This window comes from Prionailurus viverrinus, chromosome X (assembly GCF_022837055.1).
Source record: "Prionailurus viverrinus isolate Anna chromosome X, UM_Priviv_1.0, whole genome shotgun sequence".
Classification (NCBI taxonomy): domain Eukaryota; kingdom Metazoa; phylum Chordata; class Mammalia; order Carnivora; family Felidae; genus Prionailurus; species Prionailurus viverrinus.
In genome coordinates, this window is record NC_062579.1 from 31,996,584 (window position 1) to 32,013,915 (window position 17,332).

Genomic DNA, 17,332 nt, shown 5'->3' on the forward strand with positions numbered 1-17,332 from the left:
TCTTCTCAGGCCAGCCCCTCCCAACGAGTGCATACCGAACGCCTGGGCGGCAGAGGCCACACAGGAAGCACCCACCAGGTTAGAAGCTCCTGGGGTCCGCAGGAGTGGGGGGCTGCTTTGGAAGAGGGACGGCATCGGGGAGGCATCCCGTGCCTTCTTCATCACCCCTGCCTACCCCAGATCCCTGCCCCACGTCTCACGTGCTCACAGCTCCACCTTCGGCCACACGGACACCCGCGAGGAGAGAACCAACTGTGAAGCAGGGCCTGAGCCCACACGGGACATGAAGACATGAGACATGAAGGCCAAAAGGACAAGAAGGCCCGTTAATTTGCGGCCGGATGAATCTAGCACCTGCCGTCCCCTGCATGAGGAGATGGCGGCAAAGACAACCAACGGCTCTTCCAAGTTATTCCTCTTGACCAACACAAACCACAGGTCCCCTAGAAGATTGGGGACGGGGACCCACCTCCTTGGTCGCCCCAGTCTTTACAAGTGAGCCCCCCCCCCCGCTCCTCTATCCCCTTCCTGCCCTCGGGGACGATTTAGGCCTTGCCGGGCCACGTCCTGGGTGCTCCAGGAACAGTACCCACTGGTCAGAGCCTGGACAGACTCAGGGGAGGGCAGAAAGGAGGCCTTTCGGAGGCGTCTGGGCTCCGCTCCCCATTGGCCTAGTCTGATGCTCGTCTCTAGGTTCCGCAGGAAAGACGAGGAGGGACATAAACTTCCCTGGGAAGACGGCCGGGGTGAGGCCGCTGCGATGTGAAGCCGGGTCTGGCCATCTGACTGAAAAATCAGACAAAGGTCAAGTGCACCCAGAGCAAAGAGGGAGTGTCGGGCACGGGTAGTTCCCTCTCCTCAGAGAAGCACCTACCCATTAACTTGGCCTTGTCCACTTCTACAAGGTCTCCCTGAGAGATTTCCCCAAGAGCCGGCCTTATGAGGCACGTCAGAAAAAAAGGCAAGTTACCCAGATGGCCAGGGCGAGCGCACGCAAAGGGGAAGGCGTTGTCTGCTGCTTTACTCAAGGGCGGCCCAGACTCTCCAGGTCTGCCTATCAACGCCATGAGCGGGGGGAGTAAGGAAATCTTCAGTCCAGGTACATCAGAGGACCCGCCACTGACTAGCCACCGAAACTCCCTTCTTTGAGACTCACGTGAAACAAACCGGTCCTGGTGGGTGGGCCTATCCAGAAACCTGGCCACAGGCCACTGTCTGACCCCAAGGCGGACTGGCGGGTGGACGGAGGAGGGGGCTGTGCCCCGGGCAGCGAGAAGCAAGCTCTCCTGGACCGCAAAGCCTCCCCAACTCCACCAGACGCCCATGAACCGCGTGTGTGCGGGAACGCCCCGCCCGTGACGTCCAACAGCACAGAGCTCACACGATGCACCCGCCATCCCGGACTGTCCCGCGTCCCGAGGGTTCTGCACCCATCGTCTACTTGACGTTCAGCCAGCAGCCCTCACTCACAAAAGCACTAGCTCTCTCTCCATTTTGCCTCCAAAACAGAACACAACCTCGGTCTGGTGGGAAGAACGCGCTCATTTACACCACGCCCTCGGATCGTGCCGTCCGACACCTAACGATGGCAGACGAACCTGCCGCAGAAAACAGTCATCTCATCTCTATGTTGTGTGTGTGTGTGGGGGGGGGGGTGCCTCTGGCTGGAAGGATCATTCCACTGCTACCAGAAAGAAAGAAAGAACGGGAAGAGAAAAGAAACCCTATCTGTACCTGCTACAAAACAGAACGTAACATACGTGCCACATTTACATCTCCCGCTGTCATTCTGCAGAGGTGTCCCAGGAAATAATCGTCGGTAGGTGCCTCATTCCTGGATGCCACCACGGTCAAAAGGACAATTGGCCCTTGGCTCCCTCGGACGGGAAGGGCGGCCCATTTCTCTGAGCAACCCGCTGGACGTCGGGCCCTAGCAGTGAATTGCTTCCTGTCCCCTCCGTCAGCCCTGGGAGCGGTGGCCCGCTGTTCCCACCGACGCGGCACCACACGGAGGCCGCCCGGGTTTACTTACATCTCTCATTGTCATTCTGGTCGGCAATGGCCTCTTCCAGGGCGACCGACTTTGGCTTTTTGTCCGGATTTCCTTTCAACCTCTCCCAGTCGGCGGGGCTGAATTTGCACACCTCGGAGTCTTTGGCTGTTGGGTGGCCACCTTCTCTCTCTTTCATCTCCAGCTCTGAGAAGCGCATCATTGCACGCTAGAAAGAGAACGGAGATGGGAAAAAAAAAAAAACACAACACCTTACCATAAAAGCTATTTCGTGTGCCTTACCTTAAAGGAAAGTATGTTCAAAGAAAAGTTTGCCCAAAGCCAACCACAATTTACGATACAGCGGAGATATTTTAAAATGTAATAGATAAAAATTTATGAGTATCTATACGTAAGTCATCACACATTCTTTACTCGTAAAGCCATATGTGTATAGATATATATGTGCCGTGCATGTACATCCATACATACACCACTGCATAGAGACATTCTCTTTCGAAGGTAAATAAGACAAAACAAAAACACAACGCAAAGAAAACAAAACAAAACAAAACAAAACACAACAGAAAAGAAAACAAAATGCACAATGAATAAAGACGACCATGGCCCACAAACTTCCCTTTGTATATTTGGAAATGAAATTTAACTCAAAAGGTTTATGTAAGATTCTAGTAATAAAAATTTGAAGAACTGACCTCACAGTAAGCAGCGGGGAGACATAAAATACTGTCCTCTTGTAATCCTTCCATCTATGTAATTAAAATGGGCACTCAATGGATCATTTAGATAACTTCATCCATTTTTATAAGCATAAACCGATTTTTTTCTTAACATTGCAAAAACAATTTGGCGGTATTTATCTTTTAATGAAAAGTAAAATATCTTAAGGAAATGCCTATACAACATCTATCATTCGCTAGCAAGTTAAACACATGCTCTATCCCTTTAAGCGAGCTTTTTTTTTTTTTTTTTTTTTTGGTGAGAGAAATCGCACGAATCCCACAGACATGCGCCTGTTCTACACCTCCACCAAGTCTCACATAAGGCATTCTCAGCGGCTACAGGTACTTTTTGTTAACGTACAGTAATGGCAGAGAATTCAAAGCAACTGATAGGCAAACATCATGCAGTCTTTCGATATCCTTTGCAGCAATTACCACTTCTGTTACCAGCAGCTGAGCGGCGTTCCCTTACTATCATCTACAGAATAACTTCAAGTATCCAGACACGCGAACCTCCTAAGAGCTACCGCTCACGTCCCCTTACTGGACGCATTTCATACATTTACATTTACCATAAGCTCCATTAACCAAATCTGCCTGGCGTCCTGCCCTACCACACTCCCCCAATCCTCTTTCCACATTAAAAAAAAAAAAAAAAAAAAGAACTGACAACTGGTACAGTTCCTGAGATTCGGGTGGGGGGGCGCTCACCTGCAGGGCCCGCTGCTCCCGGCTGAGCTGGCTGGAATCTGCATACAGTTCGGTAGTGACACACTTGAATCGGTCACCCACGTAACCGGCGGAGTTGGCGATCCTCTTTGCCAGCTTCGACGGCTTCGGTTTCAGAACTTTGCCATCGTTCGATTCCGCCTCATCGGCTCCATCTTTGGTATAGGTGGGGGCGACGTCCACACTCGGTGGGGCACTGCCCACGCAAAATGGTTTGGGATCCTCTTGGGTTTTACTGAAAGTCACAGCAGGGCCATCGCTCCCCAGAGTCGGCTCCAGGAAGGGAGTCGCCACCGGCATCCCCAGGTTCTCCTTGTTGGTCCCCGCTGGAACGTTCTCCTTGCTCAGGCTGAAGACTGACTGGCCCGGGGCCTGTTTGAACGCGTAAGCTTCGTGGAAATCGCTGATGCGCCCCAACTCCTCTCTCAGGGCGATGAAATCGCGGTGTGGCTGCAGGGCCGGGTCGGCCGGGGGCTTGGCGGGCTCGGCGCTCTGGCCCACGCTCTCCGCCGCGAAGCCCGGTTTGGACCCGTTGGCGTCAGTTTTGGCCTCTGGCTCTTCGCGGAGAAGGTCTACGTAGACAAGCTTGTCGCTCTTGACGACCGTCTTCCCCTGACTCCAGCCGGGGCTCGGCTTTAGGCTCTTGTCGGCGGCGGCGGGGACGTCCGGGTGTAACTTCGTGCCGCTAGCTTCCAGCATCTCGGAAAACCGGTTCCGGAGCGTCGGGTCCTCATAGCGGGCTCTCTCGTGGGAGCGGGACCTCCTCTCTGGCTTCTCGTCTTTCGTGATCTCGATGGGCGTGTGAGGTATCAACATGGGATGCACCATGCCCAACCCCAGTGCGTCCTGGTAGGTGACAAACTCCGGCCGGCCTGTGGGCAGCCCGTAGGGCAGTCCGGGCTTTGGGGCAAGGTGCCCGGGAAAGAGACTGCCGTTGGGCAACAAAACCGGGTGGGGGTAGACGGGTCCCTTGCCGTGTAAGGAGAGGGGACTGATAGCAATGCCCTCGGGCGCTGGGTAAGGGAGGTAACTCCTGGGGTAGGGGATCGGTGGGGACCTGAAAGCCTCACTTGGAGACAGAAATATCGAGCTCGGCGGGAGGCCATTCTCGTTCGCTTTGAAGCTCGGCTCCGGGTTGCTGGCTTTGGCACCCTTGCTGCCGGTGCTGCCGCCGTGCTTGGCCGGCGTGCTCGGGGGCTGGCCCACGTGCTGAATGACGGACGGCGTGGTGTCCATGGAGCTCCTGCCGGTCTTGCAGCCGTCTGCGGTGGCATTTGGCGCAGGCGACGCGGAGGCTGGGCGGCCCGCGCTCGATACCGACCCTGCGACGTTAGCGACCACGGCGTCGGTGCCGCCCATGCGGGGACACGATGAACTCCGCTGCTGTGGTATGGCCCAGTCCAAGGCCTTGTTTTTCGGCGGCACGTTTTTGCCATTGTTCTCGTCGTTAGGGCTCGGCCCGGGCACCACCCAGGACGAGGGAGCCGTGCTAATGATTTCAGATCTATAGATAGCACAGCCGCTTCCGGGAGGAGATAATGTTTCTTTCGGAATCTCGCTCCCGGACAGCACTAAGCCGCTTCCAGCTCTGCTGTGCACGAGGACCGTGGGAGCCATCTTTTTCATGTGGTCAGCTTTGGAAGCATCGACATCTACCACTTTAGCAGACAAGTCGAGGGGCTTATCGGTGACGTCTTTGGTAACCGTCTGCTTCTCCAACAGAGGCGGCGAGCCCCCGTCTTTTCTGTCTTGACCTGCTGTTTTCCGGGGGTGCCCGGGAACCGGCTGGGCACTGTCGGCCCCTTCCGGAGTCTTAGGATACTTGCCGTTGGAGAGCCTGGCCGAGGGGAACTCACTGCTGACCGTCATGTATGGCTTTGACAGGGTGACGGACGGTGACGTGGAGATCCTGGCGTAGTGCTTGTGAAATTCGGAGTAGGAGTCTGCAGTGGGCTGGGGGGGCAGGTGGACGCGGGGTGAAGGCCGGGGCGAGGGGGGCAACAGGAGGGCTGTGTCCCCGGGCAGGCCACTGGTGACCGCCTTGGCGGAGGGCACCCTGGGCTGTTTACTGTTCTGGATGTGGGGATAGGCGTGGGAATCGACGGGGTTCCCGGGACTGACGCCCATCTTCCAGGGCAGGCTTTTGTCTGCGCAGTGGACCAGAGGTGGGATGGCCGGGGAGGCCGAAGGCGTCGAGAGCCTCATGGGCGAAGCCAGGGACGACGGGATGTGGGGACTGACGTAGTGAGGCGGCGGCAGGTAGAGAAAGCGCTCCCCGTTGGTGCAGACCGGAGAATACAGCGGCTGGGCCAAGCTGTAGGACTGCTGAGGTAGCAAGGCCTTGTACATGTTCAGTGAATACTTATTTGGCGAGTCAAGGAACGGGTAGATGGCTGGAGTGGCCCCCTCCATGTAGGGGTTGACCCAGGGCAGCCGCAGGTAACTAGCACCATTGATGTTGAGAGGGCTCTGTTTGTCGCTGGCAGGCCTGTCCAAGCCCAGTGTTTCGGCTGTGGGCACAGCACTTTTTTGTATTCCGGGTGGTGTCTTATATATAGCACTGAAGCCGTTTGGGGGCTTTCCCGAGACGGCGGAAGCCTCCACGGTCTCGGGGGTGTTCGGTTTGAACTGCATTTCTGGATTTCTCTCAGAAGAGAACCCGAGACCACCTAGCGTGCTCGCGGCAGCCTCCCGACCTTTCTCGGAGCCCAGTCCGCACAAGCTAGAGTAGACGATGTTGCCGGGGACGCGAAGCCCTTCCCGGATCAGGCCAGTGCGGTCCATGCTCAGTGCTGCCAGGCCATCGATCCTATGACCAGTAGTGGCATCCACCTTTACGGAAGAACAACACGGGTGTGACTCGAGACGAGCATTCAAAGCGGCAGGGCCCATCCCGAAGAGAAACCGCCATCTAGCTCAATGTGCCATCAGCCTTGCCGTCTGAGCAGGAAGGGTTAAAAAGACAGGTCCCACGGGGCCTGCGACCCCCTGCCCACTTCTCCAAAGGCCTTTGCCGCCTGCCCGCCCGCCCGCCTTCTCACCTCGGTTCAACTAGTATCCTGAAAGCCTGTAAAAGGTTGATCCCTTTAGACTTGGGGCCCATACATTAAATTCAGTCATCTATTAACTCTGGAAAATTCACCTTCTCAGCAAAAATTCTCTGCTGCTACAGAGAGGACACCAGCTCCAGTCCTCTTAGCGCCGCCCCCCATGGGGTACAGACCTGAGCCTCCCAGGCCTGTTAGGTTGGGGGCGGGGGCGGTGCTTACGGGGTTGGGTTGGTTTTTTTTTTTGTTTTTGTTTTTTTTGGCTGGACGCAGGGAAGCATTATGATTTAACATAACAAGAAAACAATCTTCAGTGGGACAGCAGGGAAGGAGGACTTTGGCGGTCTCATTTCTAAATCAATAAAGAGGCCATGGGTCAAACTGTGGTTGTGTCTTTTGACTTCCTCTCCCTGCTGTCTGAAGACGGTTCTGTGTTTCATATTTTACTGGAAAAGCAAACCCTGAGGGTCTCCTTGGAGGCTGGAGATTTATCCAGCTCCAGGGAGCACTGATGTGGCACGCAGCTTATCGAAGAAAGGGAGGCACGCATCCCACCAGTCACTACACGGCTCGGACATAAGTGGCCAGCGTGCCCAAAGGAGTGCAAGGGCCAAGAAGGCGAGCGGAGAAGAGCTTGGGTGAGGGCCTGAGGAGGGCACATTCTACTCAGCCCTGCCCTGAAACAGCCCCGCCCCGCCCCCCCCTCCCCAAAAGCCCTTTAATGGCATGCAAATTAATGCACGATTGATTACAGATCACTGATATTCAGATAGCCCGTCAACAGAAGCCATTAATCTCTTACCACGTTGTGGTTCAAGGGATTCTCCTCCCTCAGTTCCAGTCTGGCCTTTGAAGCGTCACCATCATTTACAGGAATTTTCCTATTTAAAAGGACACACCAACTTCGTGAAAGCGTTCCTTGCTTAACGCATCTTTCCGTACGTAGATGGCCCCAGGAGAGACCGGCTTCTAGTAAGCTCTATTTTTCAAACCGCCCTCACAAAAACATTCCTCACCAACGGCCCGGCACTGAAAGTTGTCCCCAAATGGTGATTCAACTGGGCTGGGAGAAAACAAAGGAAAGGCGGGGAGCAACGGGGACGTGAAGTCACAAATCCGTCCCCAAGGTGGAGGACGCAGAAATTAAGATCCTGCGCGACGCCTTCTCCCAAGAGGCCAAGTAGGCTGTGCGAGCCGACCCTTCCAGGTTCTACCTGAGGGCAGACGTTAGGGAGTCCAATGGCCAAACGCCAAAGTGGAAAGACACACAAGGCCGGAGTCTCCCGGCTGGCCGCATCCATCACTTGTGCGTTCCTCACGAAAGGCAGGCTTTCGAAAAGTTTTCCCCAAACAAAGTTTAGGGACCCTGTTCTACAACACCGGTTTCCATGGTGATAATGAAGCCATATTTGACTGCCTTTATCAAAATGACGGGGGCGGGGGGGGGGGGGGCGCGGGGAGACACACGAATATCATACAAAATGCCAGCTGCTCTAGGCTCCCGAGAAAGCCGCACACCTGTGCCAGGCTGCTGCGGCTGCCCTGGGACTTGTTATCAGACGGCATCGATAAAGAAAGCGCTCAGTGCCAACTTGCAACTCCCCAGGATGAAATCGCTGACAAGCAGCAGCAGATACCCCGAACAGCAGCTTCAATCATCTACCGCTTAGCCGCCCCTACCCCACGCTCCAAAATTACGGATTAGGAAGCGTAAGAGAGCTGTCAGGGGATTGAGACCAGGAGCCGAGGGCCTCACTGAACACCCAGCAGAGGACACCGAGAGACCCTGGGCTTAAAGGAAGTGAGGGGTGGCTATCTCCCCATTTATTACTGAGCAAACTATTTGTTTTAAAAGCACATCGAATGCCGATCCACCTGGGCCCACACTCCTGACATTTAGAGTTAAAGCAGCATATAGACTGGGATTAATTCTCCTTCATAAATATGAAATAATAAATTAAGGACGAAAGTGCACTGAAAGGCCGCTTTAGGGGCTAATCTTTTAAAGGGCGGCAATGCTTCGCTGAGCCGGGTTGCCTGTTAAAACTGTAAATCAAGGGCCGCCGGCTAGGCGGGAGATCTTTCTCCCCCCACCCCTTTTGCGCCCACTCTGGCTTTGAGAAGGTGAGGGGGGCTTCCGCATGGGCCCTGCTCAGGAGCTTGGGGGGAGGGGGGAGGGGGAGGGGGGAGGGGGGCACCCACCCTCTCTCCCGGGGCCCCAGCCAGACAGGCCCACTCACCTGTCTTCGTTGATCCCACACATGCGGACCCTCTCGCTGTTCATCCAGCTGTGAACGTTCCCATACAGGGGGGTTGCTGAAAGCATGTCGTCTTCTTGGATGGCAGCTTTTCTTCAAGCGTCTAGTCTGTTAAAAAAAAAAAAAAAAAATTCCAGGAGGTTGACTAAAGAAGAGCCAAAGAGGGAACCGGAGAGGCTGTCTTTCCAAGCAATTCATACAGAGCGCAGACTCGGGAGGGCACGTCGTACTCGATGTCCTACGGACGTCCAGGACGGAAGGGGCACACCTGACCCAGAGGGTCCCGGGCTGACCGCACGCAACTCCCTGGCGGGCGGGGAGGGGTCCAGGTGCCGCACACATCACCACCACCCCCGGCCGCCTCGGCCTGCCCGCTGGCCTCCCTTCTCCTTTCCCAGCCTTCGGGAACACACTTGGCAGTGCGGTATCTGGATGGAGGGTTAAAAAGAGTCGGTGGGCTGGTGAACCATCCCACCCGGCCCTAGATTAGATTAAGCGCCGAACCCGGGTGGTTTTGCCTGGGTGGTTTGGCCTGGGAGCTGCAGAGGGAGGCGGTTGAGTAATTCAATGACGCCTGCTCACTGGGGACAAGAAATCATTAGCGAGTGCAGAAGTCTTAGCAGCCCAGGCTGCCGGGCTGCGAGCCACTGGCACGCTGGGAGCGGGCAAAAGGCACCCATTTTCCACCCACGGGGAGGGGGTGGCTGCCCGGGCAGCGGAGGGGAGAGCACCTCTCCCCGCCCTGCCTTACCTTCTCTGCCCACCACCCCCACCCACATCACATTCTAGTTTGCTGCATGAGTGAAGGGTCAGGACAAGCTGCATTTTATTAACAGGATTATCACGGCGCGTGATTTATCCTCGTGCAGGATTTTAATTGCTCTTTGGAGGTTGAGCCGTTTCTTTTGACTGCGCTTCAGCCCATATCCTGCTGTTAAATGCTGGGTTAATAAGTAGGGGAGCCTTTAATGCCTGGGACCGATGGCCCTCGGCAATCTCCCCCCGCCCCCCCCCCCCCAACCCCACTCACAAACACATCGTCATCCCCCTTGTCCGGGCCGGGCCATGGCATCCTTACGTGGGACCCAAATCTGAGTGTGGAAACACGGGTGTGCAGATCGTCGGGGGAACTTTTCTTTCTCCTCCCTCACACACCCACCCACACAGTTTCCGAAAGCCCAAATGTTCCCTAACTCGACACATTTCCTTTGTTAGCAGGGAAAAATATGCAAATGCTCGCTTTTACACTTGAGCACAAGGAGCAGACTGCCAGGTCGGCTGGGCTGGAGGCACCGGGTCCGGGGACTCTTTCGGAGAGCAACTGAGGGGAGAGGTGGGGGAGGCACCTGGGAGACCAGACTCCAAGAGCCAGGGCTAGGCTAGCCCTCGGCATTTCTTTGTCCTAACTAGGCCTTTTGTCCACCAGTATCCCCGTCGGCCCCCTATACGTGGAACACCGTCTGGTAATCAAGAGCCACACACACAGACACCAGGGCTCAGAGTTGGAGCTCAACAATGAGGCTGGAGGAGGAGGAGGAAGAGGAGGAGGAGGAAGAGGAGGAGGAGGAGGAGGAGGAGGAGGAGGAGGAGGGGAGGAGGAGGAGGCAGAAATCTGCAGTTGTAGCAGGCCTGGTGGGATTCCGAGCGCACGACTTGCCTAGGAAGTGTCTCTTTCTCGAGACAGAGGCGTTTCCGATGGGCTAGCTGCGGTGCCCCAAAAAGACAATCTGGGGTCCTAAAGAAGGTTCTGTCGGGGCTTGTGGGTTTGTCTCCCTTCTTACAGACATACAGATCATGTTGGGGGTCGTCCGCCCCTAGTGCAGGGATGACCACAAGGCACATTCAAGGGACTGTCCCCTCCCTAACCCCTGCCGCCCCTTCTAACAAAAGGAAGACATTCTGGGTGGCCCGGCCGGTCTCAGATCATCCTACTTTGTCTCCCCCCCCACCCCAGGGCCAGTGACCCCTTTCCCTTGAAAGGGGTTTTCTTGAGAAGGGGAGGCCTGCGCTGATCGGAAAGGTGAATGAGATTTAGAGACACCTGGGGCCATTGGGTGCTTTCAGAGCTGTTCGCCCCTCTCCAGGACTCGTCCTGTGGGGCTTTCAACATTAACGCCGCACACTTAAATGACACCGGGCGTCAGAACGAAGTGGCTTCGCGTGCACGGGGTCAGATGGAGTGCTGGGGGTGGGGGGCAGAGGGACGAGGCTGAACACTGAAGATACAAGGCAGGGGGAGGTACATTGTTGGATCCTGCTGACTACACACACACACACATACACACACACACACACACACACACACACACACACACACAATCTTTAGCTGCCCCATGAACTTTTTGTGAACTGTTTAAAAGTGGAGGTCTGTTGAACAAACAGCGGCGCCACTGCCAGCCATAATTTCATTGCAACAAGCTAAAGACTTTTAACTCTTCGGGTTCCTGGCCAAACACCGAGCCAAGTGGGAAGGGCCAGGGAACAAGGGCCCTGCCCTGCCTGGCAGGAGGCCCTTCTCCAAGGTGACAGCCCAAATCCCCAGCAGGAACATTGTAGGCAGAGGCCATGTTGCGCCCACCCTGCGGCGACTGAAGGCTGGGGACCCCCCCTCCCCCACCTCTCTGGGGATGTAGAACCAAGGGGACGTTGGGGGAAGAAACACAAAGAGACTGAGAGGCGGAGATGCAGCGATGCTCATCCCATGCTCCACTTCTAGAAGGGGCTGTTGAAATAGTTGGGGTCTTTTTTTTTTTTTTTTTTAACTCTGAGAGAAAGTGCTTCAAAACTGACTTCGCTGACCCTTGGGCCACGGTGGAGAGGACAAATAATGTGCTTTAGATGACAAACAGGAGCAGGCACTTTGCTGCCGCGAGAGAGGCTCTATTTCCCCGTGTGCTCCCCACCCCCCTTCTTCTGCGTGCAGGCCAGAAGCGCCAGGATGCGTGAAGTCACTCCACAAGAGCACTTTACAGGCACCAACCTGTTTCCCTGTGAGCTGCTAAGTTACACCTTGGCTGTGGGGTTTAACCCTTTTTTCCAGGACTGGAGAGAAGGGGGCCGAGGACGCAGGATAGGGGTGGAGAGAGAAGGGGAAGGTGGGCCGAGAGAAAAGGTCCGACGGGGAGACCGAGCAGTGGCTGGTTTCTAAAGAAGAGACCCAGGAACTGGATTGGAGTGGGTGCCCACCGGCACACCCAATTCCGGGGAGAGACCTGGCTTGCAAAACGCGCGCGCGCGCGCGCGCACACACACACACACCCTGCGAAGTAGCCTCCAGCTCTTGGACTGGAAGTGACTAGAGGCACAAGAGACCTTGTGCCCCCCCCTCCCCCACCCCACCCCAGGACAGACCAGGGTGGTTATATGCTCTGGAAGCCAAGGGTGATGGTGTGAGTATGAGGCTTGGCTTGGTCCCTGGGGTCACAGGGACCAAAATTAAGAGCTGGCGTCCCTGACAAGGGACACTGCCAAGCCTCAGACCAGACAGGAGGGGCACACAGGCCCCCGAGACGCACCCACCACCTCCACCATTTGACCCATTCGTGCCGTGAGAGCTGCTGGTCTTTCTTTAAAGGCGATTTACCCTGGCAGACAGCAAACAGCAGGTTGAAACGAGAAGGAACAGTGACCCTGAGCGGCTGGGAGGAGCCAGGGGAGGGAAGGCAGCACCAGATCGCTCCTGGCACCCCTCTTTTTTCTCCACCGGGCTGCTCCTGGCACCAGGCCACTTTTACTGCCTCCACCCTTGAAGGGGTGATCGGTTCAAGTCTGCACGTCACACGTGTCAAGTTCACCGACAAAATGGAAAGCATCGCCAGCAAACCACCCCAACTCTCACGTGGCACGCAAGCATGAACGGTGCCCCTTCCCAGGGTCTCTCTCACTTGGCACCCCTCTCCTCCACCAGGCAGTTTTCCGGCCAGTGGCCAAGAAGGCCTGGGCAGGTTTGTGGGGGGCTTCTGGCTCAGGAGGCTGAGCTGGCAGCAGGGAGACCAGCCGGTGTGCAGCGAGGGCTGGAGACCTGTTGGGGGGAAAGGACCTCCCTCACGTCATAGCTGGTTCTCTGGGCAAAACATGCAAGAACGCGGTGACCACAGCCGGGATCCCAGCTCCCACCCTCATCCACAGGGTGTCCGTGGGCAGGTGGCCGAACCTCTTCAACCTTGGTCCCCTCATCTGTAAATATCTGGCACCGTGTTTTCCAGAGGATTAAACTGCACTGTGGACTTGAGTCTTGCCCGGCAATAGCGAGTATAGGCGGCGTTTAACCCCATTAAACAGCATCTGACTCCACGAGGCACACTGTGGAACAAGCCCAGAATGGCTGCGGAGTTTCTCTGTGGCAGTGGGAAGGCTGAGGCAAGGACACAGAGGGGGCCAGGCCAGGGAGGGGTGACCTTCAGCAGAGTTGTGTGGATTTCATCAAAGCCCAAAGCGAACCCCGCGGGAGCCCTTCCTGGGGCCGCTCCAAGAGCAGACTGAGTCACGCCCAGCGGCACTTCTCTCCCGATGTCAAGGAAGGGAGGGGTGAAGAAGTTCCTATTTTAGGATGGCGGGAGGGGGGCTGTGTGGGGGTAGAAGATGTGAGGGAAAAGCTCTCCCGGATGTGCACTGTTGGGGGCGGGTCCTCCTGGGCCCCTTTTTCCCGGGGCGGGTAGCAGCGGGGAGAGGGGGACCCCAAGACAGCCCCCTTCCCCCCCTCCGCCCCCCGCCCCGCGTCGGGACAGGGCTTCCAGAGATGTGGCTGAGGTTGGTGGCTGGCTCTGCCCTCCCGCCCTCCGACGGTGTTGGAGGGGTGGGGGGTGGGGAGGAGCGATCCAGCTTGCCCAGGCGCCGTCTCTTGGCACACTTCAAGCCACGGCCATTGCCTCCGGGGGCGTCCCCACCCACGCCCCAAGTTTTGCATTAGTAACAGACTGAGCTGCGGAGCAGGAGGGGAGAGGGAGCGACGAGGATGGGAAACTCGCGCGGCCCTGACCTTTCGAGCAACCAGAACCTTCCCTGCCTCCTCCCGGGGCGCCTGGGTCAGAGCAGAGAGCCACTCGGGTCTGTCGGGGGGTGAACTTGGCCCTCGGCGGCGGCGGCTAGGGCGAGCGGGGGAAGGGCGCCCCCTCCCCTGCCTCAGCCCCGAGCGCGATCGGTCGGCAACAAAGGGATTTTCTCTCCCACCGCACACACCCGTGCTGCTCCGGGCTCGCCCGCCCCTCCTCGCCGCTCCTCCGCCGAGGTCCCCGCGCGGGGCCGCGCCACGGCACACACACCCACACCCTCGCGACGCGCCCCCGCCCCGCCTTCCAGGAACTCCGGCTCTCTCCGGGAGGCGGCCCGACCTCCGCAATCCCCAGTCCCCCCGACCCCGGTTAACCCCTCGGGCCCTGCGGCCCCGCGCGCTCCTCTGGGGTTTCCCCCTCCCGAGGCCCCCGCCGCTGAACCTCTGACAAAAAAGAACTTTGGGTGGGCGCACGCAGAACCCAGGAGGTGCTCCGAGCCCGGCCGGGGAACGCGCACCGCACACCCTCTCCTGGCCGTCGTCCTGGGCTCCTTCCGGAGCAGACTGGCGTGTTATCCTCCGTGGACATGCTCCACCACCCCCCCCCCCGACCCCATGCAAGCCAAATGTAGCCAACTGTGAAGTGGGAAGGGGTTCGGGTAGGGGGAGGCCCCTGCAAAGGATCCACGGGGAGAGGCGCTGCCAAACCGGGGGTGGGCCCCCCACCATGCACCCACCCCCACCCCCACCTGGCACAGCCGTGGGGCGGGGCGGGGGGGGGCGGGCTCTGCAGTTGGACCAACGTGGGACACTCCCCTTCTCCCCTGACACGGCTGCCCCCTTGTCCCTTTCACTTTCTTTCACGGTGATGCCACACACCACCACGTGGGCAAGAGAGGGCCCATTTGGAAGCTGGTGTCCCTGGACAGGACTGCGCCCAGGACAGGAAAGCTAGGTTGGATGCGATTAATCACCCTTACTTCCCCCTCCCCCCAACCCCACACCCCCTTGGGAGTGTGCACAACCTGGGGGCAAATCCAGAATAAACGAGCCATGTCACAACTCCAGAGGGGGTGTCACTGCACTGCAATCCCTACCAGGCTTTTGTAGGAATGAAACACACTTAATGCTCCCCACCCCACCCCAAGGAAAAAGCTATACCATAAGGCTATTAACAACAGCTATCATGAGTACACAGGAAGCACAAAGGAACTTTTTACGCATAAAAGATGCATAATACATTGGGTCCTGTGATCTGCACCCGGGTTCCTTGCTGATTGTGCGCTGCCTGGGAGTTCTGGGAGGGCCGGGGATGAGAGGGTCAGAGGAGGAGAGGGGTGCCCACTTTCTTTACAAGGAACAAAAGAAACCCCATGCCTGCTACTCGATCCTGGAACTCAGAACACCCCAAACAAAGCTGTGGAGCAACTACGGTGGAGATGGGGGCCCATGAATTTTTGTAGCTGTTCAGAGCTTAATTACTCCTCCTTGATCCGTGGGACTAGACACGACACCGCCAAGGTTAAAATGCCCCGAACAGCACCGAGCAGATGTGAGCGAGCTGGCAGACGCGCAAATGAGGCCTGCCTCCGAGCACGATAACAAGTGACTAATACATTGCATATCGTTGAAAGAAAATTATTTTTCTCTAATTTGCATTTGCTTGGGGAAAAAAAAAAAAAGCCAACCAGAGTCCCTCTTCACAAGCACGAGTCTAATCCTGGAAATACAGCCCGGCTGCTTTAAGAGAGCTGGAAGGAGGGAAAGACTGCCAGTGTTTTGGCGTTACAGGCTTGTTTATCTTTCCGCCTTTCCTCCAAGGCGAAACTCGTTTTGCAAGCAACATTCCTACAGAAAATGGCACACGTCATAAAAAGAGACCAATTTATAGAACTGGCACCGAAGTTCATGTATCACTCCAGAAGCATCTCCCAGCTCCCCACTGGGGAACCCAACTGGATAGAGAAGTCCACGTTGAAACTCGGAGAGGGTAGCCCTGGGGGGGCTGGGGGCAATGAACTCAATTTGCAGATATCCTGGAGGCTGTACTCTCAGGGACCAAAGTCACAGAGAAGGACAAGATATGGAATTAAATCAGCTCTGGATGATCCTCCAAACCCTAGAGGCCAGGGCTGTGAAGGCTCCAACCTTGGGATGGGGAGGGGAGCGATTCTGACACCCAGTTTGCCCCAGGACTGCCCAGAGGCAGGCCCACCTTTCTGGCCATCCTGAACCCGCCTGCTTGGGCCAGCCATGCATCTCCAGGAGTGGCCAAGGCGATGACTGCCGCCACCAACTGCTCTCCCGTCCACCCCGGCGCCTCCCCGCCTCCCCGCAGTGTCTGGCCAGCGACCAGGAACTCAGAGAAGGCCTGTGGCTGGTAGACATCTAGTTGATTAAGTCACAGAGTGGGCGGCGCTGTGGGCACACCTCAGGACCCGCACGGTTGCGTCCTGCAGCTGAAGGCGAACGTGCTCTTGAAAATGGGAAGGCTAGGATGTCTGGGTAGCTCAGTAGGTTAAGGGACCGACTTCGGCTGAGGTCATGAACTCACGGGTCCGTGAGCTCCAGCCCCGCGCCCAGCTCTGTGCTGACATCTTGGAGCCTGGAGCCTGTTTCAGATTCTGGGTCTCCCTCTCTCTCTCCCCCTCTTCCCACCCGCACTCTGTTTCCCTCTCTCTCAAAAATAAACATTAAAAAAATTAAAAAACAAAAAGAAAATGGGAAGGCTAAGGGGTGTGGGCGGTCAAAAGCCAAACCGTACCCCTGCCCCCCAATACACCCCCCCCTTTGGGGTCCTGAACCTACATGCCTGTCTCTCCAACTTGTCTGAGTACCGGAGCCATTTCAGAGCAGGAACAAGGACCGTCAGAGCCTCTGCAACTTCCAGAAAGCCTTCAGTTGTGAATACATTGTTTCCAACAAGCTTGCTTAAGGGTTCAAAGTTCCTTTCCCACATCTTGAAAACCCTGCCTGCAAAAGCACCTGAGGAGGACCCAGGTCCACAGATCCTGGCCAAACCCCTCCCGACTGGGTGACACTCAGGACCCTGTGGGCCTTCTCTGCGTGACAAGCTCCCTAAATCACAACACACACATCCCGCACCTCCATCCCAATTCCGGGAGCCCCAAAGGTGTGTGTCGGGGACCCGTGGCGGGGAGGGGGGGCGGCGCACGGTGCTGCTGAGTCTCGCTCGCACCCGAGGACGCTCCGGCCGGAGAGCGGCGGCCACCTCTGCGGCTCTCCGCGGGCCTGCATAGTGCACGCTTTGTGTAAGTGCCGAGGAGGCGCAGGGCTGCTCGTGCACCAACAGCTGTCACATTATTTGCACTCGCTGTAAACAGCCTTCACATTCCCCCCTTACCACATAGTTAAAGCCAGACTAACAATCCACAGTTAGAGATCAAACCAACAACAGCAGCATTGTGTCTGCCTCCGCTGCCTTCGCACCAAGCCCAGCAGCTGGCAGGTTTCTCCGGAACAAGGGGACCCCCCTCTTCCCCCACCCCGCCAGGCTCCAGCCAAGGCTGGCCAAGGCAGCGTGCGTTTGTCGCCGCTGATTGTGAAAGCAAAAA

The 17,332-nt window shown here is 56.9% G+C and overlaps 1 protein-coding gene across 11 annotated transcripts in view; it reads right to left on the bottom strand.

Annotated features, from left to right (window-relative positions):
• BCOR (BCL6 corepressor) overlaps positions 1–17,332 on the bottom strand; it is a 115,327-nt gene that overhangs the window by 15,414 nt on the left and 82,581 nt on the right. For 9 of the 11 annotated variants that reach the window (XM_047843513.1, XM_047843516.1, XM_047843512.1 and 6 more), the window contains exons 2-6: positions 8,750–8,875; positions 7,312–7,390; positions 3,445–6,294; positions 2,707–2,760; positions 2,033–2,219 (exon numbers count right to left, since the gene is read on the bottom strand). In XM_047843513.1, the coding sequence (XP_047699469.1) occupies positions 2,033–2,219; positions 2,707–2,760; positions 3,445–6,294; positions 7,312–7,390; positions 8,750–8,835 (3,256 nt within the window). In that variant the 5' untranslated portion in view covers positions 8,836–8,875. The remainder of the gene's footprint in view (positions 1–2,032; positions 2,220–2,706; positions 2,761–3,444; positions 6,295–7,311; positions 7,391–8,749; positions 8,876–17,332) is intronic. The other 2 variants (XM_047843521.1, XM_047843517.1) reach the window with 1 other exon arrangement.